Genomic DNA, 27,054 nt, shown 5'->3' on the forward strand with positions numbered 1-27,054 from the left:
AAATTTAAATTAGCTTCTAAATGTTTTGAAATCTTTTGCATTCAAGAATAAATTATAGGTCTAATCAAATTGTTTTTTTAATTATCACTTAATCTTTAATCTTGTTATGTATGGGCAGTTAGTTGCTTTGTTCTGAAATTTCATTTAGTAAGAGAATATAAATGGATAATTTTGAAGTAATGTTTAGTTTTTAACAAAAAGAGTAATATGCATACTGTATTAACTGAATTGACCATCATAAAGCCATTGAAAAGATCACAATTTTTGGGGAGAAAAGGGGGGAAAAGAAAAACAAGGGAGAAGAAAATAAGAAAGGGAAAGGGGAGAAAAAATGCCAGTAGGGAGCCAAAGCAGAGGGAGAAGGGGCACTAAAGGCAGACGGGGCAATGGGCGAGCCAGTCCAGACGAGCAAATCAGCGCACGAAGCGGCATAACGGAAGTATCGCCGCATCAAAAAGAGCTGGACAGACAGGTGCACTCTCCCCCGGGGCCAGGGGGGAACTGGAACTGGAAGGCAGCCCTTGCCGAGGCGCAGAGGGAGCATCAGCAGGTAAACAAGGCAGCGGCGAAGGCAGACATAGAGGCCGCAGACTCGAGAAGGCAAAATGTCAGGATAGTGGGCCTGCCAGAGGGGATCGAGGGTAGAAACCCCACAGCATACGTGGCTGAGATGCTGGGCAACTTAGTGGGGAGGAAAACCTTTCCCAACCCACCAGAAATGGACAGAGCACACCGGTCGCTGCGCCCGAAGCCCAAGGCAGGAGACCACCCGAGAGCAGTCATAGCTAAACTGCACCGGTACCAGGATAGGGAAACAATCCTGCGCTGGGCCAGGAAAAATAGAACCTGCAAATGGGAAGGACACGCCATTAGAATCTATGAGGATATTGGGGCAGATCCAGCCAGGAGACGGGCAGAGTTCAATAGAGCGAAAGCAGCTCTTCATAGGAGCAACGTGTGTTTTGGTATGCTGTACCCAGCGAAACTCTGGGTCACATACCAAGAAAGAGAATATTTCTTTACAGCCCCTGCTGAGGCAAACAAGTTTGTCGAGGAACACGGGCTGGAAACCCACCAGCGAGGGTAGGGATGAGGGGCTCCTGGCAAGGGGCAACAACACGCCGACGGGGTGGGGGGGGCGAGGGGTGAGGCAATGCCAGCGCCCCCCCCCCCCCCTTCACGGCAAGAAATGAAAATGAAAATCGCTTAGTGTCACGAGTAGGATTCAATGACGTTACTGTGAAAAGCCCCTAGTCGCCACATTCCGGCGCCTTTCCGGGGAGGCTGGTACGGGAATTGAACCGTGCTGCTGGCCTGCTTGGTCTGCTTTAAAAGCCAGCGATTTAGCCCAGTGAGCTAAACCAGCCCCTGGAAAGAGCACCCTGAACAAAGAGCAAACGACTGCCCGAGGGACTGCTCCAGATGGGAGGCCAGGCCCCAGCACGAGGGAACGAGAGTAGTGAAGAAGGGAGAGCAAGCGAGAGAGGTGCAGGGCCGCAGCGTGCCCCCAACAGGGGGGAAGGCGCCAGGCAGAGGATGGGGGGACCACCCATCAGAGTCAGGAGAGCAAACTGGGACAGGAACAGGGGAAAGACGGACAAAGGAGGGGTATACGGGGGAGTAGGGAAAAGGGAGAGACCGGGGCGGGGGGTACACAGGAAGCGAGAGACCGGGGAGGGGGGATGCAGGGAAGGGGGGACAAACGAGGCTAGAAAAGGAACAGGGCTACAAAGTGCCACAGCCAAGGGCTCGAAACAAGGAACCGCTGCAAGCACCCACCCAGTACGGTCTCTGGGCGAAGGGAGACCCCAGAGTGCAGGGGACTACCCGCGTGGCGGACTCTCAGTGGGCGGCCATGGCGGGTGCCCCCGGGACAAAGGGAAACCCCAGAGCGCAGGGACCGACCGCATGGAGAGAGCAGCGACAGCGGCCATCCTGGATGGCCCCCTAACAAAGGGATACCCCGGAGGGCAGGGGCGCGTCCACCAGATAAGTATGGTTAATCCCACAGGAGCGAGGGGGGATAATCACCTGGAACGTAAGCGGACTCAACGGCCCAGTGAAGGGATCCAGAGTCCTCACCCGCCTAAGAAATATGAGGGCCGACATAGTCTTCCTCCAAGAGACACACCTGAGAGAGCAGGACCAACTGTGGGTAAGGAAGGGCTGGGTGGGACAAACCTACCATTCCTGCTATGGGACAAGGGCCAGGGGGTGGCGATATTGATCGGCAAGAGGACGATGTTTAGGGTGACAAAGACGGTTACGGACCCGGAGGGACGGTACGTCATGGTCAGCGGGGCCCTGGATGGGGCACCGGTAGTACTACAGTAGTCCCCCGTTATAACGTGGGTGTTGGGGTCCAAGACAGCCACCCGCGTTGCATCCGAGCCGCGGATATCCACGATGGGGGTTTTAAATTTATTTTAAAATCTATGCATGCGCTTCCCATTGTGAGTCTACGGGGGGGCGGGGTGAGAGGTCAGACCCCCGTAGACTCTCAATGGGAAGCGCATGCATAGATTTTTAAATAAATTTAAAACCCCCATCGTGGATCTAATTAAAACAAGCTCTCTGATTGCCACAGAATGAGGTGGGAGGTATTCCAGAGGGAAACCCTCAGAAACTTACCAGGAACTTTGGTGGGTTTCACCAAACTGGAGGAAAGGATTGCCTTTCAAAAATATGTTCTGACCGCCACCGGTTTAAAGAACCTGTCTGCTGTACAGGGTTGAGGCAGCTGTAGCTCTGCACTATCCACTTCCGGACGCTGTGTGAGCTGCTCCTCTCTCACTGAATCTCCCTCCAATCAGCTGGCAGTGTCGACTTCAGCGGCCGGCTCACTTTTTGATCCGGAGAGGGAAGCTGACAGTTGGGGTCCATAAGCCCCCCCCGCCGTATATCGCGAACCGCGGTATTGCGGAGCGCGGTATAACGGGGGACTACTGTAGTCAACGTGTACACACCCAACTGGGACAACACGAGCTTCATCAAGATGACCATGGCAGAAATCCCAGACATAGCGACGCATCGACTAATCATGGTGGAGGGGGACTTCATCTGTGTACAGGATCCAAAGACAGACAGATCAAACCCTAAAACGGGGAAAACCTCAAGCATGGCAAGGGAACTCAGTCACTTTATGGAGCAGATGGGAGCGGTGGACCCCTGGTGGTTCGCCCACCCGGGGGAGAAGGAATTCTCCTTCTTCTCTCCAGTACACAACGTATACACCAGAATTGACTTCTTTGTGGTGGGGAAAACGGTGCTTCCAGGGATAGACAAAGTGGAATACTCCACAATTGTGATATCAGAGCACGCTCCACACTACATGGACGTGCGGCTAGAGACGGGCAGGGCCCAACGCCACACATGGAAGTTGGACGGTGCCTTACTAGCTGACAAGGCCTTCAACGAAAGGATAGTGCGGACCATAGCAGAGTACAAGGAGAACAATCAAAACGGGGAGATCTCACCCTCCAAGTTCTGGGAAGCGCTATTAAGGCTGTACTAAGAGGGGAAATCATTGCTTTCACAGCGTGAAGAGGTAGGGAGGAAAGGGTAGCTAGGCAGCAGCTGGTCGACTCCATACTGGAGGTAGACCGTAGAGCTCCTGGCGGAGAGGAAAGAGCTACAAAGGAACTTTAACATGCTCTCCACCAGGAAAGCAGTGCACCAACTCCGCCAGGCGCGTGGGACCCTGTACGAACACGGAGACAAAGCCAGTCGCCTGTTGGCACCCCAGCTGAGAAAGCAGGCAGCCACCAGAGAAATTGCACAAATCAGGGGGTACCGGAGGCACGTTAGAAACAGAAACAGAAAAGATTAACAAAACCTTCAAGGCCTTTTACGAAGAGCTGTACACCTCGGAGCCCCAAAGGGGTGAGTCTGGGATGAAACGGTTCCTTGATGGACTGGACATTCCAGTCGTGGGGGAGGGCAGAAAACTGGGCTTGGAAGCACCACTAGCATTGGGAGAGATCATGGACAGCATTAGCTCCATGTAGGCGGGGAAGGCGCCGAGACCAGACGGATTCCCGGCAGACTTCTACAAAAGATTTGTGACAGCGCTGGCCCCGGACCTGCGGGAGATGTTCACAGACTCGCTAGCTAGGGGCACACTGCCACCCACGCTAGCACAGGCCTCAATCTCGCTGATAGCTAAGAAAGACAAAGACCCAACGGAATGTGCGTCATACAGACCCATCTCACTGTTGAACGCAGACGCCAAAATCCTAGCCAAAAGGCTAGAAGACTGTGTACCCGAAGTGGTCGCAGAGGACCAGGCGGGCTTCGTCAAAGGTAGACAACTTACCTCGAACATCAGGCGCCCACTGAACGTGATAATGACCCCTCTGGGAGAGAACACAAGAGGTGATCGTCTCCCTAGACACAGAAAAGGCCTTCGACAGAGTCGAATGGAAATACCTCATAGAGGTACTGGAGCGGTTCGGGCTTGGAGCAGGGTTCACCCCCTGGGTAAAGCTCCTATACAATGCTCCCATGGCGAGCGTACGGACCAACAATACCAACTCCCAATACTTCCAGCTGCACAGGGGCACCAGACAAGGATGCCCACTGTTCCCGCTGCTGTTCGCCCTAGCGATCGAACCACTAGCAATCGCGCTCAGAGCAGCAAAAAGCTGGAGGGGGATCCAAAGGGGAGGCAGGGAGCACAGAGTCTCACTCTATGCAGATGACCTGCTTCTCTACATTTCGGACCCACAGAGCAGCATGGACGGAATCATTGCGCTCCTGAAAGAATTTGGAGCCTTCTCGGGCTACAAACTCAACATGAGCAAAAGCGAGATCTTCTCAGTACACCTGCAAGTACGGGGGGCAGCACTAAAGGGGCTGCCGTTTAAACAAGCCCGACACAAATTCCGCTGCCTGGGGATCCAAATAGCCCATGACTGGAAAGGGATCCACAAATGGAACCTCACCAGTCTGACGAAGGAAGTAAAAAAGGACCTGCAAAGATGGAACACACTCACATTCTCCCTCACGGGGAGAGTCCAGATGATCAAAATGAACGTACTGCCCAGGTTCCTCTTCCTGTTTAGATCCATTCCGATCTACATCCTCAAGGCCTTTTTCGAAGCGCTGGACAAACTAATCATGGCGTTCGCATGGGGGGGGGGGGAAATGCTAGGATCCCAAAGAAGGTCCTACAAAAAACAAAATCCGGGGGGGGGGGGGCTAGCCTTCCCAAACCTACCATTCTACCACTGGGTGGCGACGGCCGAGCGAATAAGGGGATGGATCAAGGAGCCAGAGGCCGAGTGGGTGCACGGGAAGGAGGCCTGCTGCGTGGGGACCTCCCTCCGGGCCCTCGCCACGGCGGCAGTCCCATCCCCACCCAAAAAACACTCCAGCAGCCCGGTGGTGATAGGCACCCTCCAATCCTGGAACCAACTGCGGCAGCAATTTGGCCTGACCAAAATGTCGGACAAAGCTCCCATCTGCAACAACCATAGGTTCACACCAGCACTGACTGACGCCACCTTCAAAAGGTGGGGGAAGGACGGAGGGACACACAGTCAGGGACCTATACACGGACGGCAGGATCGCAACACTGGACGAACTGACAGAAATTTCAGCTAGCTAGGGGGAACGAGCTAAGGTATCTGCAGCTTAAAAGCTTCCTACGAAAGGAGACATGGACGTACCCACAACCGCCACGACAGACACTACTGGAAGAAGTACTGGACGCAAGCATGCTAGACAAAGGAAACTGCAGTGACATGTATGACCGACTGATAGAAAGGGCCGACACCGTACTGGATGCAACAAGAAAGAAATGGGAGGATGACCTGGGGATTGAGATAGGGTGGGGACTCTGGAGCGAAGCACTGCATAGGGTCAACTCCACCGCCATGTGCGCAAGGCTCAGCCTGACGCGGCTAAAAGTGGTACATAGAACCCACTTAACAAGAACCCGTATGAGTAGGTTCTTCCCGGTGGTAGGGGTGGAGGATAGATGTGAACGGTGCCAAGTAGGCCCGGCCAACCACGCCCACATGTTCTGGTCTTGCCCCAGACTTGTGGAGTACTGGACATGTCCAAAGTGGTGGGGGTGAGGTTGGAGCCATGCCCGAACGTGGCGGTCTTCGGGGTCTCGGACCAGCCAGATCTATTCCTGGGGAGGAGTGCGGACGCCCTTGCCTTTGCCTCCCTGATCGCCCGCCGTAGAATCCTGTTTGGCTGGAGGTCAGCAGCACCACCCAGAGCTGTAGACTGGCTGTTCAACCTCTCGGAATCTCTCCAAATGGAGAAAATCTAATTCGCCATCCGAGGGTCAGACGACGGCTTCCACAGAACGTGGGAGCCATTCACCCAATTGTTCCTGGGACCTATTTGTGGCCAACGAACAAGAGGAAGAATAGCCAGGTAGCCAAGAATCAGGGGAAAGTAGTCAAGAATCAGGGGAAAGTAGCCAAGGCATGAAAGGGAGAGATAGACAGATAGACCGGGGGGGGGGGGGGGGGGGGGGAAGAGAGAGAGGGAGAGAGAGAGCTAAACCTGAGGAAAGAAAGGCGAACCGTGGAGGCGGGGGGGAAAACAAGAAAGGAGAACCAGCGAGGAGGGGGGTGGGCAGGGAAATGGGAGTCGGAAGGAAGGCACGGGATACCAAAACAAGCATGACATCTCCAGGAGCAGGGAACGAGTAAAATAAAGATGGAGGACCCCTCCCCCCGCAAACTGTCGCCTACTTACGTGTTGTAAATAATTTTGGCCAGGTGTTCAGAGCTGCCGCTGTCGAGCTGGTGCACAATACCCTACCAGTTATTCTATTTCATTTTTTATTGTATTTTTCTTTTTTTTTTACTATGTACTATTTTATTCTCTTTGGTATGTTTGGGTGTGCCCTTCTCTTCTATATATATATATATATATATGTGTGTGTATATATATTTATATATATATGTTTCTTATCCTGTGTACATAACGGTAATTATACCTTGTTCAAAAACCCAATAAAATAACATTTTTAAAAAGAATACTCAAAAAGCAAAACAAAATCATGTAATAATAGAATGAAATTGTTCAGAAGGAGGCAATTTGACCCATCATGTCTGTGCTGTTCTTTGACAGAGCCATTGATTTAGCCCTACTCCCTTGCCCTTTCTTCATAGCCCTGCAATTTCTTCCCACTCCCGAATATTCATCTAATTCCCTTTAGAAAGTTATTACTGACTCTGCTTCCACCACCCTTTCAGGCAGTGCATTTCAGATCATCATACTTACTGCATAAAATAATTCTTCCTGTCTTTGCTGGTTCTTTTACTAATTCTCGTTGTCCTGTCACCTCTGGTTACCTACCCTTCTGCCACTGGAAACACTTCCTCCTTACTCTGTGTAAAAACCCCTTGTAGTTTCAAACATCTATATCAAATTGTTGCTTGACACGTTCTGCCCCAAGGAAAGCATTTTCTCTAGGATGCCCATCATTCTGCCACCATTTTAGTTAACTCCTTTGTACTCTGTCCAGGGTCTTGACATCTTTCTTAAAGTATTGTGCTCCTAATTGGACACAACACCTGGCTGAAGCCGAATCAGTGTTTTATAGACGTATAGGATAACGACGTATAGGATAACCTCTTTTGTTTTGTACTCTATGCATCTTTTTGTAAAGCCAAGAATCATGCATGCCTTTTTAACAGCCTTCTCAAATGTATTATGTTTTATATTTGTTAAGTTATTCAAACATGCATGAAATGTAGAACAGTGCTCCTTTCCCCAGGAGATATATAATGGAAAATTCTGAGCTGGCTTATATTTTGTTTAAAAGTCATTTGAAGCCTTGGAAAAAGCAATGCTGTTTTTGTTAGAACTATAAGGTGACTTGATAGAGGTGTTTCCAATTATGAAGGGATGGAACAAGAACTATTTCAAGAGGCTAAGGGTCTAAAGCAATGGGGCATAGGTATAAGATTAAGTGTAGGAGATTTAGAACAGAGAGCAAGAGTTTTTTTTAAAACACAGCAGAGTTGTTGTGGGACTGTTAAATACACTACTGATGTTAACAATTGAAGCAGAGACTATGGGAGGAGGAATTTTAATCCCCAAACAGGCAGGTTTAGATTAGGTGGAATGCTAAAACTTTGAATCCCAGCTCCAACCTGCTTACTTCCACTTTTAACAGAAGCAGGAGAAGGAGTAAGTGGGTTTGCCCCACTCATGTTTTCCCCCCACCAAGTTAATATCCATCCCTATGTTAGTATTAAAAAATTTAGATAGGCCGAAGGAAATTTGATAAAGGAACATAGAGACAGAGGGGTCATATGGAACTAAAACCACTGCTCACGTAGGCGATGAACACCATGGTTGGTTTGAGCTGAATGGAATGTTTTCTTGTAATTTCTGTGTAATTAGTGTACGTCAATTTTACTTGGTCTCTAGCTGTTACAAAACTAACATTAGAACTGGGATTATCTTCAGATTCTTTTGACTCTGAAGCACAGTCCAAATTTTTGTTTTAGATCCAGTTTCAAGCAAGCAAATCTAATCCTAGGGATGGAAAAAATAAATCATTGCTTAGCACGAAAGAATCTTACTTACCCTCAACATTTAAAACAAAATGTATTTTATTACAACCATGTATCAAAACAGTTTGCTACAAACGTATCCAAACAGTTTACAGCAAATAAACACAACATACTTCCCAACAATCAACTATCCAGTCTGGTCAGATTTTTCCCCTTTTTCACCCCCCCCATGATGAAGAGCCCCTCCAACACAGTCACAAACATCCCCCATCTTTCCTCAAACCCCCCTGAGGAGCCCCATAACTCACACTTTATCTTCTCTAATCGCAGGATGTTGCACAGGTCACCTAATCAAGCCGCTACCCCCGGTGGCGAAATAGACCGCCACTCCAGCAAAATTCGCCGCTGTACAATCAGAGAGGCGAAGGCCAGGACTTCGGTCTTCCTCCTCTCCATGAGCTCCGGCTTCTCTCAAACCCCAAATATCGCCACCAAATGCTCCGGGTCCACCTCCTCCTCCACTATCCTGGCTAAGACCGCGAACACTCCCGCCCAGAATCTTCCCAATTTTTCGCAACCCCAAAACATATTGTGTGATTCACTGGCCCGTGCCCACACCTCTCACACTCATCTACTAGCCCTGAAAGAATCCACTCATTCTTAAACTGTATCAGGCTTATCATTGCACAAGAGAAGGTCCCGTTTACCCTTCGCAGTGCCTCACTCCATACTCTCCAATTGATCTCCCCTCCCAACTCCGCTTCCCATTTCTCCTTGATCTTCACCACTTGCTCACCTCCCTTGAGGCAAAGGTTTGAATTTCATGTGGGTTATAATGTGGGTTAATCACAAAAAGGTGAATTATGTGCGAGATTGCTCTGATTCTCAGATTCTTTGCCCTTCAGTATCCCAGTAAGATACACCTCTTGAGGTTTTAATATTCTTTTCTTTCAAGTTTTCATGCAACCTTTGAAGTACTACCTCTCTGCTGGCTGACAGGTAAAATGAGATGCAGATTTTATTTGACAGTTGAAAAGAATAGGCTTTCTGACAGAAGATCAAGAGGTGCAGATGTCAGACATGTCCTGAATGGCATGTATTCCACGAGCAACAGAAAATTGAAGTTTGCACACTCAGGTTTTTAAAAATACATTCTTTTTGTTTGGCAACATAATCCTTGGTGTTGGTCCTCGCACTACAGCATCATCATCAGCATCTTCAGGGGTCTTTAAGTGGAATTGAGAAAATACACCAACTTTTCACATTTAAGTTTTTTTTTTAATGTATGTGTCTCACAGACACAACATTGCTTGAAACTTGAATGTTAACATTGTCTACCCTTTTTATATAAAATATATTTAAAGAATAATATTTCTCTCTCCAAAAATAGGGATGAATATATAGCTTGGGATCCACCCTATCATCTCTTACAATTTGTCTAACAGATGGTCGATGTCAGATAAAGACTGTCTATCTTCTTTTGAAACTGCTAACTAAAACAAGAAATACTGAAATAAGAGGACCGTTTTGAATCAGTAAAAATTTTATCAACTACCAAGAGAAATTAACAGTTTTATTGTGTAGCTTTGGGTAAATAGATGGAGTTGCCTAATTTTATGCTTTCTTTATTGGTGCCAAGGAAGTAAAATTTTTATTTTTCTCTGGTAGGCATGGCTGAAAGACTTCCTCGTCATAGTTAATAGAGTACAATTTACAGAGAAAATAAATCCATAAAGAAAATGCTTCAGAAAGTTCAGTGTGATCTGATTGGTTTTCAATGGAATTTTCATGATTGGACTTAGACAAATTGCCTTTGAGACTGTGTTTCTATATCTTAACCCATGTGAAAGTTTGGTGTGCATCACAGAAACCCTTAGGCCCATTTTTTTTAATTTTAAAAATAAATTTAGAGTACCCAATTATTTTTTCCAATTAAGGGGCAATTTAGAATGGCCAATCTACCTAACCAATCCACTTAACCTGCACATCTTTGGACGGTGGAAGGAAACCGGAGCACCAGGAGGAACCCCATGCAGACACGGAAGGAAGTGCAAACTCCACACACAGTCACTCAAGGCCAGAATGGAACCCGGGGCCCTGGCACAGTGAGGCATCAATGCTAACCACCGTGCCACCCTTGTGATTTTGCCAAACATCTACTTTATAAAAATTTTCATCAGGTGGTACTTAATGATCTTTTCTAACTCTCACTGCTAAAGAGAAGAACTAATGAAATTCTATAATGGGCAAAATGATTTCATAGTAAAGTGCCCATGGGCGCAATTCACCGGCAAAAATTCCAAGTCTGGTAGCGAGCGTGAATTGCCATGAGCTTCCTGGTGCTCGGCTTGGTGAGGCAGGCAATGCAATTCAATGAGGGCAGTACAGTAGCATAGTGGTTGCTTAACAGCTCCAGGGTCCCAGGTACGATTCCCGGATTGGATCACTGTCTGTCCGGAGTCTGCACGCTCTCCTTGTTTGTGCATGGGTTTCCTCCGGGTGCTCCGGTTTCCTCCTACAGTCCAAAGATGTGCAGGTTAGATGGATTGGCTATTCTAAATTGCCCTTCGTGTCCAAAAAAAAGGTTAGGTGGGGTTATTGCGTTACGGGGATAGGGTGGAGGTGTGGGGCTTAAGTAGGGTGCTCTTTCCAAGGGCCGGTGCAGACTTAATGGGCTGAATGGCCTCCTTCTGCACTGTAAATTCTATGATTCTATGAATTTGTCCACTTAACGAGGCTTCATGGGCTTCTTGTCGCAAATGAAGGCTCACCAGTTGATTCGCCTGGACCTCGCTCCCCTGCCAACAAGATCGAGCCGCACTTCAGCTGGACTTGCTCAGCCAACCCCAGCCAGCTCACAACAATGGCGTCCAGGAGACCGACCCCAAGATTCAGGGGTTCTGACCTGGGGAGGCTCCGCGACTTGGATGAGGCCAGGAGGGATGTCCTGTTCCCCGAGGGTCCCGGAGAGTCAACCACAAGGCAGCCAGTGCTGCCTGGGGTGAGGTTGCAGCAGCTGCCAGCTTGGGGAGTGTGACCAGGAGGACTGGCCTTCAGTGCCTTAAGAAGGTTAACGGCTTACACAGGGCAGAACAAGTGATTAGACATCAAACATCTACTCCCAACCCCTCCCCCCAACCACCACCACACCCAAACCACCACTGTAAACCATGTGGCTAGCGATGCCCTCAGGAAAAGCGCTCTCATAACCGTCGGAATAGGGCCCAGACTGGCGGAGGAGCACTGGACTTAAAGAATCCGCATCTGTTTTGAAGAGCGTGCCCTGGAGGTGACTGGGGTGGCCGAGGACAGATTGGTCACTCACATGGAGGCTGGTGGATGCCGCAGAGGTGAGGAGCCACCGGACTCCACCCGGAGAATCTGTTAAACATGAGTTGTTATTGCCCATTGGCTGACCCATCCCTCCCACTGACCGCATATCCATTATCCCGCTGATCCTCTAGCCGACAGCGCCAGACCATTTTGGGCGATCCCCTCTCCTGTTTGAGGAGAGCACCGAGGATGCAACTGTTATAGTCACGGCACAGCAGTTCCCGTACCAGCTTCCCCGGGCAGGTGCCGGAATGTGGCAACTAGGGGCTTTTCACAGTAACTTCATTGAAGCCTACTCGTGACAATAAGCGATTTTCATTTTCATTTCATTTCATCCCCACCCTCCAAGAGCGCAGATACACGCACCTCGGTGGGACATGTAAGTGGACAGGCTTCAGGACACAATCTGATGAGCACCACACAGCTCATGATGCACATCAGGTGGAGGTGGGAATCCCCAGACGAGAGAGCAGTCAGATGACTGCTGGATCCCAGGCCCCAGCTGGGTCCCAGCCTGGTGCTGAGCCTGTGGTGCAGAGGTACTTCGAGCAGATGAGAGAAGATAGGGAGCGGCTAGGACATTCAGAGAGAGATGTTAGTGTCACTCCAGCAGATCCATAGCCAATTGGAGGAGTCCCAGAGGCTACGGATGCAGGTGATGGCAATGAATGGCACCGAGGCCAACACTGCAAGGGTGGCAACCGCAGTGGAGAGCCTGGTGCACGACGTCAGCACCATGAGTGAAGGTGTCCAAGGCGTCACGCAGTCTGTGACGGCCATGATTGAGGGTCTCGGCAGATTGTCCGACTCACTGGGGGATGTAACCCAGTACTAGGTTGACCTTGATGAGGTTCTGTGGGGTGCGTCCTACTCTCAGATGGGAATGGCTGAGGCACTGCTGAGCTTATCCTAGTCGCAGGTGGGCATGGCTGAGGCATTGCAGAGCATGGCCCAGTCACTGAGGAGCATTGCTGAGGGCATCGACACTGGTGCGGACCATGGCGAACCGTCAGGCTGGCAGAGCCAGATGATGCAGAGGCAGCCGGGGTCGAACCAGCTGCCTTTCCGACTCGAGGTGAACCCCAAGGCCCTATGGGAACCGACCAGGAGGAGGAGGGGGCGCTGAGTCCCAACCTGCACCCGCCACATGGAATGGCAATGGTGGCCAGGGGCCTTGAAGGCCACGAGATGAGATAGGCACCTGGCAGCCTCCACCTTGTATGTGCATCCTGGGGAAACACTTACACATAGTGATAGGGCCAGGAGGGCCAAGCACAATGGAAGATCACTGAAGGCACGGGGTGGTGGGGGGGTGGGGGGGTGGGGGGGGGGGGGGGGTGTAGGGGGGCGGCACCATTGGGAGTGGGATATTGTACAACACATTAAATATCTTTTTGCACAGCCGCCTTAATTCAGCTACAACAGGGATGTGTTAGAGACGATCATTCAAATTATCTTCTGACACATTTCGAAGAAAAACATTTTGTCGTTATATTTACAAGTTCCGGCTTGGGTCACTGTCTGTGCAGAGTCTGCACATCCTCCCCGCGTGTGCGTGGGTTTCCTCCGGGTGTTCCGGTTTCCTCCCACAGTCACAAAGATGTGCAGGTTAGGTGGATTGGCCATAATAAATTGCCCTTAGTGTCCAAAATTGCCCTTAGTGTTGGGTGAGGTTACTGGGTTATGGGGATAGGGTGGAGGTGTTGACCGCGGGTAGGGTGCTCTTTCCAAGAGCCGGTGCAGACTCGATGGGCCGAATGGCCTCCTTCTGCACTGTAAATTCTATGAATCTATAAGTTCACTCTGGTGTCGCAATGATGTAATAGACTAAAACAGTACAACTACACATGCACCGTGCTGACAGCAAATGCAGCCGACTTACTGTCAAGCAGGTTGAGAATAGGTCTAATGGCCACCTTCATTTACTCTTAACTAAAGCTACAGGGCTTGATTCAATGACCACAGTACGGATCCAGGCGCAACGGGTGAATCGTCCGTTGTCTTGACATCACATCGTCCGTGAGCTCCAAATTGGGCTCTGTGCCAGGCGCGGAACCTCACTTGTGTCATCCGACTGGGCCAGATCCAGATCAGAATATTTAAATGAGCTTTGCAGCTCATTCAAATACCCAGATTCACCTGGGGGCTGGGTCTCACCAGCTGCACCTCGGAGACCTCACCAGGGCACCATCTAGTACAGGTCCACACAAATGTGGACAATGCTTAATGGCACCTGAGGGCCTTCCCATGACATTGGAGACCCCCAGGTGATTGGGGACAGGTCAGGGTATAGCCCACGCACTCACCTGGCACCTGTGCACCTTGGTGCTGCCAGCCTGGTGGGGGGTTGTTGAAGGGAGGTTCCGGGAGCATCCCCAAAGGTGGGGGAGGGCGTCTGAAAGGGGGGGATAGGGAGATTGGGGCTTCCAAACGACAGGGTGTCCCGATTTACGAGAAGGAAATCCCTCAAGTGCGGCCTTGGCGGAGAGAATCTCCCCGAGGACCAATGAAATGACAAAGTGCCGTTGGATAGCGAGCTTTTTCTCGCAGCACTGTTCAATGAACTTTAACTTGTGTTTGCTGAATCCGTGCCCTTCGTCCTAAAATATAAAGAAATGCAACTTCTGAGCTCTGGGCGAGCTTTAATAAGGTCAAGTTGGCCCTGTACAAAAAGGGCATAAAGTTCGGTCTACTGTAACCGGTCCGGCTATGGGTGACCTATGGAGGCCGGGTGTGGTACTTTGACTCGTCGGAGGAGGCAGCGGACTTCATGAATGAGAATAGACTGACAGGAGAAGGAGGATCTTGAACTTTGACTGAGGAGAACTGAACTATGTTTTGTAAAACTTTGGTTCTGTGTTGTTTGGACTTATTTTGGGGGTTTTGTTTGTTTGTTGCTGTTTTTTTCGGTTCTGTTTGGGGTTAGGCTGGAATATAGTAATTTGTAAAGGAAGGAGGGGTGGGCCTTTGTGCTTGGACCTTGGGAGGGATTGGTTTGCTTTTGCTTCTTGCCTTTGTTTCGACCGTTTGCACTAAAGTGGGAGGGGGAGGGGAACCAGTGGGGGGCAAGATGCTAGGCACCATGGGCGGGTACTGCCAGGCTAGCTGGGAGGGCCAGATCACGGAAGCAAAGTGGGGTAAGCTGAATACCGGTGTGGGGGTGGGGTGGGTGGGGGCAGGGGGGAAGATGACCAGGCTGATCACATGGAACATTCGGGGACTGAATGGGCCAGTCAAAATGGCCCGTGTGTTCATGCTCTTGAGGCAACTGAAGGCGGACATGGTCATGTTGCAGGAGACATCTGAAGGTGGGGGATTGGATTAGGTTGAGGAAGGGATGGATTGGACTGGTGTTTCATTGGGGATTAGACTTGAAAACGAGGGGCTGGCAATCCTGGTCAATAAACGAGTGGCGTTCGAGGTGGGGAAGAGAGAGGTGGACCCGAGGGGGTAGATGTGTTATGGTTAGTGGGATATCGGAGGGAATGGCCGTGGTAATGGTAAATATATATACCCCAAACTGGGATGATATTGAGTTTGTCAGACGGGTGCTGGGGAAGATCCTGGACCTGGATTCATATTGACTGATTATGGGGGGAGATTTCAACGCGGTCCTGGGCAAAGGAGCGGTGGGGAGCATCCATGGAGATTTGGGAGGACAAGGAGTAAGGAGTTTTCATTCTACTCCCATGTACACAAGGTATATTCCCGGATAGACTTCTTTGCGTTGGACAAAACGCTGCTGGCTGAGGTGATGGATGCTGAATATTCAGCAATTGTGATGTCAAGACAACTCCCCGCACTGGGTAGACCTGCAAGTCAACAAAGGAAAGGCCCAGTGGCCGCAGTGGAGGTTGGATGTGGGGCAATTAGTGGAGGAGGAGGTTTGCGAGTGGATGAGGGAGGCCATTTGGTGATATATTTATTTATTTATTTATTTTTTTGAATAAATTTAGATTACCCAATTATTTTTTCCAATTAAGGGGCAATTTAGCGTGGCCAATCCACCTACTCTGCACATTTTTTTTTGGGTTGTGGGGCGAAACCCACACAGACACGGGGAGAATGTGCAAACTCCACACGGACAGTGACCCAGAGCCGGGATCGAACCTGGGACCTCAGCGCCGTGAGGCGGTTGTGCTAACCACTAGGCCACCGTGCTGCCCTGATTTGGTGATATATAAAGATCAATGACACAGGTAAGGTTTCTGCGGGGGTGGTGTAGGAGGCACTGAAATTGGTTATTTGGGGGAACTCGTCTCAATTCGGGCACATAAGGAGAAGACTGAGCAGGCAGAGTTGGACACGCTGGTAGGTGAAATTTTACAGGGCGGGACATACGCGGAGTCTCTGGATGACGGGCTCCTGAAGGAGCGTCAGAGATTGCAGCTGGAATTTGGGCTCCTATCCACAGGTAAGGCGGAGGTACAGCTGAGGAGTGTGAAGGGGGCGGTGTATGAATATCGGGGGAAAGCCAGCTAGATGTTGGTGTACCAGCTGAGGAAACAGGAGGCAGCGAGAGAGATTGGGAAAGTAAATGATGCAGGGGGGAAGTTGGTTTTGGATCCGGCAGGATTGAATGATGTGTTTCAGGCGTTTTACAGTAGATTGTACAAATTGGAACCCCCAGCCGGGGAGGAGGGTATGAAGCGATTCCTGGGGGTGCTGGAGTTCCCGAGGATAGATGAGGAGTTGATGAGGGCTTAGGAGCCCCAATTGGGCTGGGGGGGGGTTATAGACGTGTTGGGGGTGATGCAATTAGGTAAGGCCCCAGGACCTGATGGATACCCGCTTGAGTTTTATAAAAAGTTCTCTGGGTTGCTAGGGTCGCTCTGGTAAAGGCTTTTAATGAGTCCAAGGAGCTGGTAGTGCTCCCTCCAACGTTATCGCAGGCACGATCTCCCTTATTTTGAAGCGGGATAAGGATCTGGAGAGTTGTGGGCTGTGTAGACCGATCTCCCTGCTGAATTGTAGATGCTAAATTGCTGACAACAATCTTGGCCATGCGCATGAGGATTGTGTCCTGGAGGTAATAGGGGAGAACCAGACAGGATTTGCAAAGGGAAGATACCTGATATCCAATATTAGACAGCTCCTAAATGTGATAATGATGCCTGCGGAGGGTCGCGAGGTCGAGGTGGTGGTGGCCATGCTTGCAGAGAAGGCCTTTTGACTGGGTAGAGTGGAAGTACCTCTGGGATGTACTGGGAAGGTTCGGGTTTTGGCAGGGGTTCGTGGATTGGGTCCGGTTGCTTTATCAGGCACCAGTGGCGAATGTAAGGACCAAACAGGTCCGGTCAGAGTATTTTAGTCCGTGCAGGGGGACAAAGCAGGGGAGCGCACTCTCCCCACTACTGTTTGCCCTAGCCATAGAGCCTTTGGCAATAGCGCTGAGGGCATTGAACATTTGGCAGGGGATAGTGAGAGAGGGGATGGAGTAGAGGGTCTCGTTCTATGCGGACGATTTGCTCCTGTATATAACAAACACATTGGGGGTGATTGCGGGAATTATGGGAATACTGGAGGAATTTGGCCGATTCTCGGACTACAAACGAAACATGAGCAAGAGCGAGGGTGGGCTTCTCCGCAACGGCCGATGCCGTCGTGAAACACGGAGTGTTTCACGGCGACGGAGGCCGCTCCTCGCCCCCCCCCCCCCCCCCCCCCCCCCCTCCCCCCCCCCGGGAGCGGCGTTTTATGAAGCTTGGCCTCCGGGCCTTGACGCTGGCATCAAGGCGGCGCGCCGATAATGACGCGGCCGGCGGCGCGGTTGCCGCCTTCCCCTCTGCTGCCCCGCAAGACGTGGCGGCTTGATCTTGTGGGGCGGTGGAGGGGAAAGAGTGCGTCTCTTGGAGACGCAGGCCCGACGATCGGTGGGCACCGATCGCGGGCCAGACCCTCCCGAGCATGGCCGTGGTGCTCAATCCCCTTTCCGCCCCCCACAGGCCCCAAACTCACCTTTCACGCTATGTTCACGCCGGCAGCGACCAGGTGTGGTCACCGCCGGCGTGAACAGGTTGGGAATGGCAGGCCGTTCGGCCCATCCGGGCCGGAGAATCGCAAAACGAAACACGCCATTTTGGGGTTGGGAGAATCGCGGGGGGTGCCAGAGCGGCCCTCCCGCGATTCTCCCACCCGGCCTGGGGAGCGGAGAATCGCGCCCCGAGTTCTTCACGATCCAGGCAAGGGTGCAGGAGAGGAGACTGAGGGAGATGCCGTTCAAAGTGGTGGGAAGGAGTTTTAGGTATCTGGGGATTCAGGTGGCAAGGGACTGGGGGCAGCTTCATAAACTAAATTTGGGCGAGTGATTAAGCAAATGAAAGGAGACTTCCTCAGGTGGGACGTTCTCCCGCTGTCATTGGCGGGGAGGGTACAGACTGCGAAAATGACAGTCCTCCCGAGATTGCTGTTTGTGTATCAGTGTCTCCCAATCTTTATCTCCAAGGCACTTTTTAGGAAAATGAGCGTGACGATCTTAGATTTTATATGGGCTGGGAAAGCCCCGAGGGAGAAGAAGGTCCTCCTTGAGCGGATGTGTGGAGAGGGAGACTTGGCCATTCCGAACTTTATTAATTACTACTGGGCGGTTAATATTTTGATGATTAGGAAGTGGGTAGTGGGGGAGGGGTGGGTGTGGGAGCGGGTAGTGGCGGCATCCTGTAAATGCACAAGTATGGAGGTTCTGTTAACGGCACTTCTGCTGTTCTTGCCGGCTCAGTACTCCACAAGCCCAGTGGTAGTGACAGACCTGAGAGTGTGAGGGTAATGGAGGCAGCATAAGAGACTGGTGGGGGCTTAGGTGTGGTCACCGATCTGTGACAATCACTGGTTCTCTCTGGGGGGGTGCTGGATGGGGCTTTAGGAGGTGCCAGCGGGCAGGGGTTGAGAGATTTGGGGACCTTTCATTGAGAAGGGTTTCCCGAGCCTGGAGGAGCTAGAAGAGGAGTTTGAGTTACCGGGTGGGAACGGATTTCGGTACCTTCAGATACTGGACTTTATCCGGAGGCAGGTTCCGAGCTTCCCTCGCCTCCCACTAAGCAGACTACAGGAGAAGGTGATGTCAAAAACAAGGGTTGGGGAGGGGAGGGTCTCAGAAATATATACGGAATTGATGGAGTGGGAACGGGTCCCAATCGGGGAGGTGAAGAGGAAGTGGGAGGACGAGTTGGAGGGTGGGAGAAGGCCCTGAAAAGAATCAACGCATCCTCGTCATGTGCCAGGCTTAGCATGATCCAGTTCAAAGTGGTCCACGGGGTTCATGTGACTGTGGCCTGGATGAGTCGGTATTTTGAGGAGGAGGTGGAGAACAGGTGGGGGAAGTCCGGAGAATCATGTACATTTGTTTTGGGCATGTCCGAAGCTGAGGGGAATTTGGCAGGCATTCGCAGAGGTCCTGGAAGGGAGGGTGACTCTGAGTCCAGAGGTGGCAATACAATAGTACTAACTTATTGTCACAAGTAGGCTTCAATGAAGTTACTGTGAAAAGCCCCTAGTCGCCGCATTCCGGCGCCTGTTCGGGGAGGCCGGTACTGGAATTGAACCTGCGCTGCTGCCTTGTTCTGCATTACAAGCCAGCTATTTAGCTCAGTGTGCTAAATCCGGGAGCCCAGGGGGGTTGAAAGGCCGTTGTTTTGGCCTTTGCCTCCCTGGTGGCCCGGAGACAGATTTTGCTGGGATGGAGGGACTCGGAGCCTCCAAAGTCGGGTGTGTGGGTCAGTGACATGGCAGTGTTTCTTAGGCTAGAGAAGATTAAGCTGAAGGAGCATGTTGGCAGGCCTTGGGACTCAACATGGACTTTGGCAGCTTCAGATTGTGACTTCTCTCCATCTTAAACCCCTTTTTAAAATATCCTAATCCTATATTGCCTCAATGCAAAACCCACCTCCCCCTACCACACTAGGCCGTCTGGATCTTTTGTCCTTAAAGTTGCTGTATTTTGTTCAAATCTCTCACAGCTACACGTTAAAATCTAACACATTCTCTCTCTCTTCAGTTCTGATGAAGAGAGCCTAAAGGACTCGGCGTTAGCTCTGCTTTCAGTCCTTACAGATGCCAGACCTGCTGGGGTTTTCCAACATCCTCTGTCCTTGTTACCAATTTGATGTTTTATTTCTCTAGTTCACTGTAAATCGTGTAAAATTTTCAGTGCAGACTCAATGGGCTGAGTCCATGTACTCAGGCACATGAGTACATGTGTTTCTGCACTGTAGGGATTCTCTGATTCTAATTTGATCCTGTTAGGAAAGGAGACAGTAAAGAAATGAGGTCTTGTTTATTTCTTTTGCATGCTGAGTTTTCATTCTATGGAAAGTGAATTATATTTGTATCATATTTGGCTCAAGCAATTGAACAATATGTTTTTATATTTACTATAAGACCACTTGCACTGCTTCAGGAAAGTGAATAGCCCTTTTGTTTAATTTAGGAAAAAATCCGTTTCTAATGCTCTTTTTAATCTCATTTTCAGGTTTAACATAGAGCCTAGTCTGTATAGCCCATTTTTTTCTTTGGGGGCCTGTATGGACGGTTTGAATCTGCTTTTCACCCAGCTGTTAGGTGTTTCACTATATGTAGAAGAGCCGGAAAAAGGGGAAGTTTGGTCTGATGATGTCCGAAAACTGGTGAGTTAATGCCGGGGAATTGTAGTAAAACTTCGATTATAAATAGTTGTGGCCACTTTATTGAGATTTGAGTTCCTGTAATGATGACAAGCTTTTAATATTGGGAGACTTGAAATAATATGTTTATTCCATTGAGGTCTAGATATGGATTGCATTTAAGCGTGAAGAACTTTCAAAATTTCATTCTTAATTTTGATTTCTTCTGTTTTATGGTGTCGGGTATTATAAATTGTACAAGCCTAGGCAGACTACTGGGGAATAGAGGGTTATAGGCTCAAAATGAAGGGGCAGCTGGAAACTGGAGATCCTAATATAAAATTAAATAAAGGGATAAGTAATTCACGTTTGACAAGTCATTCTTATTCCAGCCTTATTTCCGCAAAAAATGAATAGGTTGCCTGATCAAGTTTATGATTTAATGTTTGGTGATATTGTTCTATTTTGAATAACCTGTATAAGTTATTGATGTCTGATGAAAATTGATTCTTTAAAACGAATTGTTTTGAAATTCTGTTGGAGTGATCATGTTGTCTTTCTTTGGTAGGCTGTGGTTGATGAAGCAGCTGGACTTGTGGGATACATTTACTGTGATTTTTTTCACAGATCTGACAAACCCCATCAGGTATGTTCTCCCTAATATTCTATGTTTCATACATTTTATACCAAATATTTAGATGAATTCCCAGCCTCTGCCACTTTATTTATATGGCTGCTCTAGTTCAGTTTCTGGTCAATCGTAACTTCCAGGATGTTGATAGTGGAAGATTCAGTGATGACAATGCCATTGAAGATTGAGGGGCGATGGTTGGATTCTCTGTTTGAGATGGTTGTTCCTAGCACCTGTGTGGTGAAAATGTTACTTGCCACTTATTAACCCAAGCCTGAATGTTGTCCAGGTCTTGTTGCATATAGACAGGGACTTTTGTGTCTGAGGAGTTATGAATGATATTGAAGGCAGTGCAAACATAAGTGAACATCTCCACGCCTGAACTGATGACAGCAATTGAAGCAGCTGAAGGTGGTTGGGGCCTTGGACTCTCCCCTTCTTTGGACTGAGATGATTGACTTCCAAAATCCACAACTATCTTCCGTTGTGTTAGGTATGACACCAACCAATGGAATCCAGAATAATGCTACCCGAAGGTTGGGGAAGCATTTTGTCCCATTTTTAATTGCACCTTCAATGATCTTATGATTGAGCTGGCTCAACAGCGTGGTTCCAGACCAATACTGCTCTTTTGTATTAGATACCAATTTTTTGTACAAGCAGAATTATCTTAAGGTGCAATAGAAGTCGCGCCTGCAGTATCAGATGTGCTCAACTTGTAATCTGTTTTGTGTTCCAGCAACTGACCAATTTTAAATTATTTTCTTTCTGAAGCCCTTATGAGGTGAAACTGGAAGTAACACACACTGCTGGTCTTGGCTGCCACCTCTTGCCAGACATACTACATTACTATCCTCTGGGAAAAGTGCAATCGAGTTCCTAAGCTCAGCCATTTCAGCTCTTTTAACTTGGCCATCCATTAAAAAGAGGATTAAATTTCTGCATTTTGCCCACGGGCTCACTTTCCTGCTTCCACATTTTTGTTGCCAACTAGTGGTACATGCTTTTTACTTCTGTTGGATTTGAAAAAGATACCAAAAGTTATGATGCTCAGAGTTTTTGCAACGGCTTGCAAAATGTTTTGTTCCACATACACTAATTTATCTCTCATAAATCCCTCTGAAGCCTCGAAGAGGTGTTGTTCCAGCAGATTTTCAGCCCCTTCACCCACTTCCAACTTTAGTTAGCACCTTGTATGACGCACAGCTGCACACACTATCTAATTAGAGTGAACCCCAGAAGAAAAGTTCAAAATTAACTGTGAACCTATTTTCAAACCCTATCCTACAGTCCGTGTCTCTCTCCTCCTCTCTCGTAATCAGCATTACTAATGAAGTATTTATACATTTAATAGAAATGAAATGCAGTTGAAGTTACCAGATTTTTGTTCTAAGTTCTGATGAGCTCTTTGATACAGTCAGGTAGCCAAAATGTTATGCCTTCATCCTTTCATAAAAGAGAAGTAATAATTTGCAACTAATTCTGACAGCCTGCTGTTTGTACAGCTAACTGTAATCAAATTATATTTTTTGTCTGTTAAATGCTGTGCTCAAATATTTCATTCATGTAGCCCATCAAAAAGAATCCTTTACAATCGGAATTTTATGACTGATGGAGCTTGCTTTATATAGTGTTGATAACTCCTGCCTAGTATTTCGTACTTAGTATGAAAAACATTCTTTTGTTTTAAACGCTAGCTATTTGAATGGTACAAAATCAAGGACTGACATGCCACAGATATGAATTCAAAATGCACATGTTTGAGCTGAAATTCTCTCTGTTTCCTGCCTATAGGACATATATTGAACATCTAGAATATTTTGCCATTAAAAGTAAATAATAGCACATTGACTTCATTGTTGTTTAACATAGATAGGTGGCGAGGCAGAATGCTAAAATTGGCCTTTTTAGCCAATCCCGATTGCTGGCCAATGACCATGCTGTAATGAAATTTGATGAGAGTAAGGACAGTATTGTGCTTGTTTACGATGCCCCATTGTTCAGTCCTTCAGTGTCCTGGACAGCTGGTTAGTGTTGCAGAGCAAGTCCAACAGAGCGGGTTCAATTTCCACACCGGCTGAGGTTATGCGTAAAGGTGCCGCCTTCTCAACCGTGTCCCTCGCCTGAAGTGTGGTGAGGTTAAATCACCACCAGTCAGCTCTCCCCTTCAAAGGTGAGAGCAACCTATGGTCATCTTGGACTATGGCGACTTTACTTATTTAGTGTTCAGCCTCCACTATCTTTGAATATATATGTAAAAGTTGACCAAATGAGAAGTTCTCGAGAGCTGTCCGGGCAAGAGAACTGTATTTTAACATGAGTTAACATGTTTAGGAGAAAAAGAAGAATAGTAGAGGAAACTGGTATATAGAAGAGCTGGATAAATCTTGGAAAAACTATTCACGGTTACTGAGTTAAGTCTAAGTATCGATGTTCAAATACTTGCTTCACATGGATGACATCCTCAGTGTCCTCCAGTGAAACTGCAATAAAACAGTGGACAGGGCTGAATTATGTAAATTGTATTATTACATTGTTATTGTAGGCAGCACGATAGCATAGTGGTTAGCACTATGGCTTCACAGCGCCAGGGTGCCAGGTTTGATTCCCGGCTTGGGTCACTGTCAGTGCAGAGTCTGCACATTCTCCCCGTGTCTGCATGGGTTTCCTCCAACAAGTCCCGAAAGACGTGCTATTAAGTAATTTGGACATTCTGAATTCTCCCTCTGAGTACCCGAACAGGCGCCGGAATGCAACTAGGGGCTTTCACAGTAACTTAATTGCAGTGTTAATGTATATCTACTTGTGACAATAAAGAATTTTCATTTCAATTGTCCTAACTTTGATGTTTTAATAACTGTAGGAGCAGTAGAAAACTTCCAGTACTTTTTCTCATTGGTCAGTTTATTCCTAGTTGTTAACCTCATTCAGGACAGGCTAAACTCCTCCATTGGGAGGAGTGGGCTTGATGACCAAAGGCTTGATTGGTCTCTTTTCATGCAATATAGTTGGTTTATCGTAAGTAGCTGTCCTGCAAGAAAAGCTTTGATAACAAGCCCTCTTTTGCAGCAACATTCAAGTTCTGTACTACCAAATTAATTAGTTGCAGGACATGCTTGTCGAACTGCTGTAAAATATTGCATTTCAAATTATTCATGATCTTTTTTTCTTAGAAGTTTAAAATTTTGGTTCCTAGGTACATTAAGACGTGTGAAAAATGGTGTGGTCATAGCTGTCATAAGAACATAAGAACATAAGAACTAGGAGCAGGAGTAGGCCATCTGGCCCCTCGAGCCTGCTCCGCCATTCAATGAGATCATGGCTGATCTTTTGTGGACTCAGCTCCACTTTCCGGCCCGAACACCATAACCCTTAATCCCTTTATTCTTCAAAAAACTATCTATCTTTACCTTAAAAACATATAATGAAGGAGCCTCAACTGCTTCACTGGGCAAGGAATTCCATAGATTCACAACCCTTTGGGTGAAGAAGTTCCTCCTAAACTCAGTTCTAAATCTACTTCCCCTTATTTTGAGGCTATGCCCCCTAGTTCTGCTGTCACCCGCCAGTGGAAACAACCTGCCCGCATCTATCCTATCTATTCCCTTCATAATTTTAAATGTTTCTATAAGATCCCCCCTCATCCTTCTAAATTCCAACGAGTACAGTCCCAGTCTACTCAACCTCTCCTCATAATCCAACCCCTTCAGCTCTGGGATTAACCTAGTGAATCTCCTCTGCACACCCTCCAGCGCCAGTACGTCCTTTCTCAAGTAAGGAGACCAAAACTGAACACAATACTCCAGGTGTGGCCGCACTAACACCTTATACAATTGCAACATAACCTCCCTAGTCTTAAACTCCATCCCTCTAGCAATGAAGGACAAAATTCCATTTGCCTTCTTAATCACCTGTTGCACTTGTAAACCAACCTTCTGTGACTCATGCACTAGCACACCCAAGTCTCTCTGAACAGCGGCATGCTTTAATATTTTATCGTTTAAATAATAATCCCGTTTGCTGTTATTCCTATCAAAATGGATAACCTCACATTTGTCAACATTGTATTCCATCTGCCAGACCCGAGCCCATTCACTTAACCTATCCAAATCCCTCTGCAGACTTCCAGTATCCTCTGCACTTTTCGCTTTACCACTCATCTTAGTGTCATCTGCAAACTTGGACACATTGCCCTTGGTCCCCAACTCCAAATCATCAATGTAAATTGTGAACAATTGTGGGCCCAACACGGATCCCTGAGGGACACCACTAGCTACTGATTGCCAACCAGAGAAACACCCATTTATCCCAACTCTTTGCTTTCTATTAATTAACCAATCCTCTATCCATGCTACTACTTTACCCTTAATGCCATGCATCTTTATCTTATGCAGCAACCTTTTATGTGGCACCTTGCCAAAGGCTTTCTGGAAATCCAGATATACCACATCCATCGGCTCCCCGTTATCTACTGCACTGGTAATGTCCTCAAAAAATTCCACTAAATTAGTTAGGCACGACCTGCCTTTTACGAACCCATGCTGCGTCTGCCCAATGGGACAATTTCTATCCAGATGCCTCGCAATTTCTTCCTTGATGATAGATTCCAGCATCTTCCCTATTACCGAAGTTAAACTCACTGGCCTATAATTTCCTGCTTTCTGCCTACCTCCTTTTTTAAACAGTGGCGTCACGTTTGCTAATTTCCAATCCACCGGGACCACCCCAGAGTCTAGTGAATTTCGGTAAATTATCACTAGTGCATCTGCAATTTCCCTAGCCATCTCTTTTAGCACTCTGGGATGCATTCCATCAGGGCCAGGAGACTTGTCTACCTTTAGCCCCATTAGCTTGCCCATCACTCCCTCCTTAGTGATAACAATCGTCTCAAGGTCCTCACCTGTCATAGCCTCATTTCTATCAGTCACTGGCATGTTATTTGTGTCTTCCACTGTGAAGACCGACCCAAAAAACCTGTTCAGTTCCTCAGCCATTTCCTCATTTCCCATTATTAAAACTCCCTTCTCATCCTCTAAAGGACCAATATTTACCTTAGCCACTCTTTTTTGTCTTATATATTTGTAAAAACTTTTACTGTCTGTTTTTATATTCTGAGCAAGTTTACTCTCATACTCTATCTTACTCTTCTTTATAGCTTTTTTAGTAGCTTTCTGTTGCCCCCTAAAGATTTCCCAGTCCTCTAATCTCCCAGCAATCTTTGCCACTTTATATGCTTTTTCCTTGAATTTGATACTCTCCCTTATTTCCTTAGATATCCACGGTCGATTTTCCCTCTTTCTTCCGTCCTTCCTTTTTGTTGGTATAAACCTTTGCTGAGCACTGTGAAAAATCGCTTGGAAGGTTCTCCACTGTTCCTCAACTGTTCCACCATAAAGTCTTAGCTCCCAGTCTACCTTAGCTAGTTCTTCTCTCATCCCCTTGTAATCTCCTTTGTTTAAACACAAAATACTAGTATTTGATTTTACTTTCTCACCCTCCATCTGTATTTTAAATTCCACCATATTGTGATCGCTCCTTCCGAGAGGATCCTTAACTATGAGATCATGAATCAATCCTGTCTCATTACACAGGACAAGATCTAGGACCGCTTGTTCCCTCGTAGGTTCCATTACATACTGTTCTAGGAAACTATCGCGGATACATTCTATAAACTCCTCCTCACGGTTGCCTTGACCGACCTGGTTAAACCAATCGACATGTAGATTAAAATCCCCCATGATAACTGCTGTACCATTTCTACATGCATCAGTTATTTCTTTGTTTATTGCCTGCCCCACCATCTCGTTACTATTTGGTGGCCGATAGACTACTCCTATCAGTGACTTTTTCGCCTTACTATTCCTGATTTCCACCCAAATGGATTCAACCTTATCCTCCATAGCACCGATGTCATCCCTTACTATTGCCCGGATGTCATCCTTAAATAACAGAGCAACACCACCTCCCTTACCATCCACTCTGTCCTTCCGAATAGTTTGATACC

General features: G+C 48.0%; 1 protein-coding gene across 1 annotated transcript in view; it reads left to right on the forward strand.

The window, feature by feature from the left end:
- The window catches only part of LOC119977391 (mitochondrial intermediate peptidase-like), a 223,117-nt gene that overhangs the window by 101,767 nt on the left and 94,296 nt on the right, over positions 1-27,054 (forward strand). Inside the window, 2 exon segments of the mRNA XM_038818241.1 lie at positions 20,290-20,443; positions 20,988-21,065. Of these exon segments, the coding sequence (XP_038674169.1) occupies positions 20,290-20,443; positions 20,988-21,065 (232 nt within the window).

This window comes from Scyliorhinus canicula, chromosome 14, assembly GCF_902713615.1.
Source record: "Scyliorhinus canicula chromosome 14, sScyCan1.1, whole genome shotgun sequence".
Taxonomy (NCBI): Eukaryota; Metazoa; Chordata; class Chondrichthyes; order Carcharhiniformes; family Scyliorhinidae; genus Scyliorhinus; species Scyliorhinus canicula.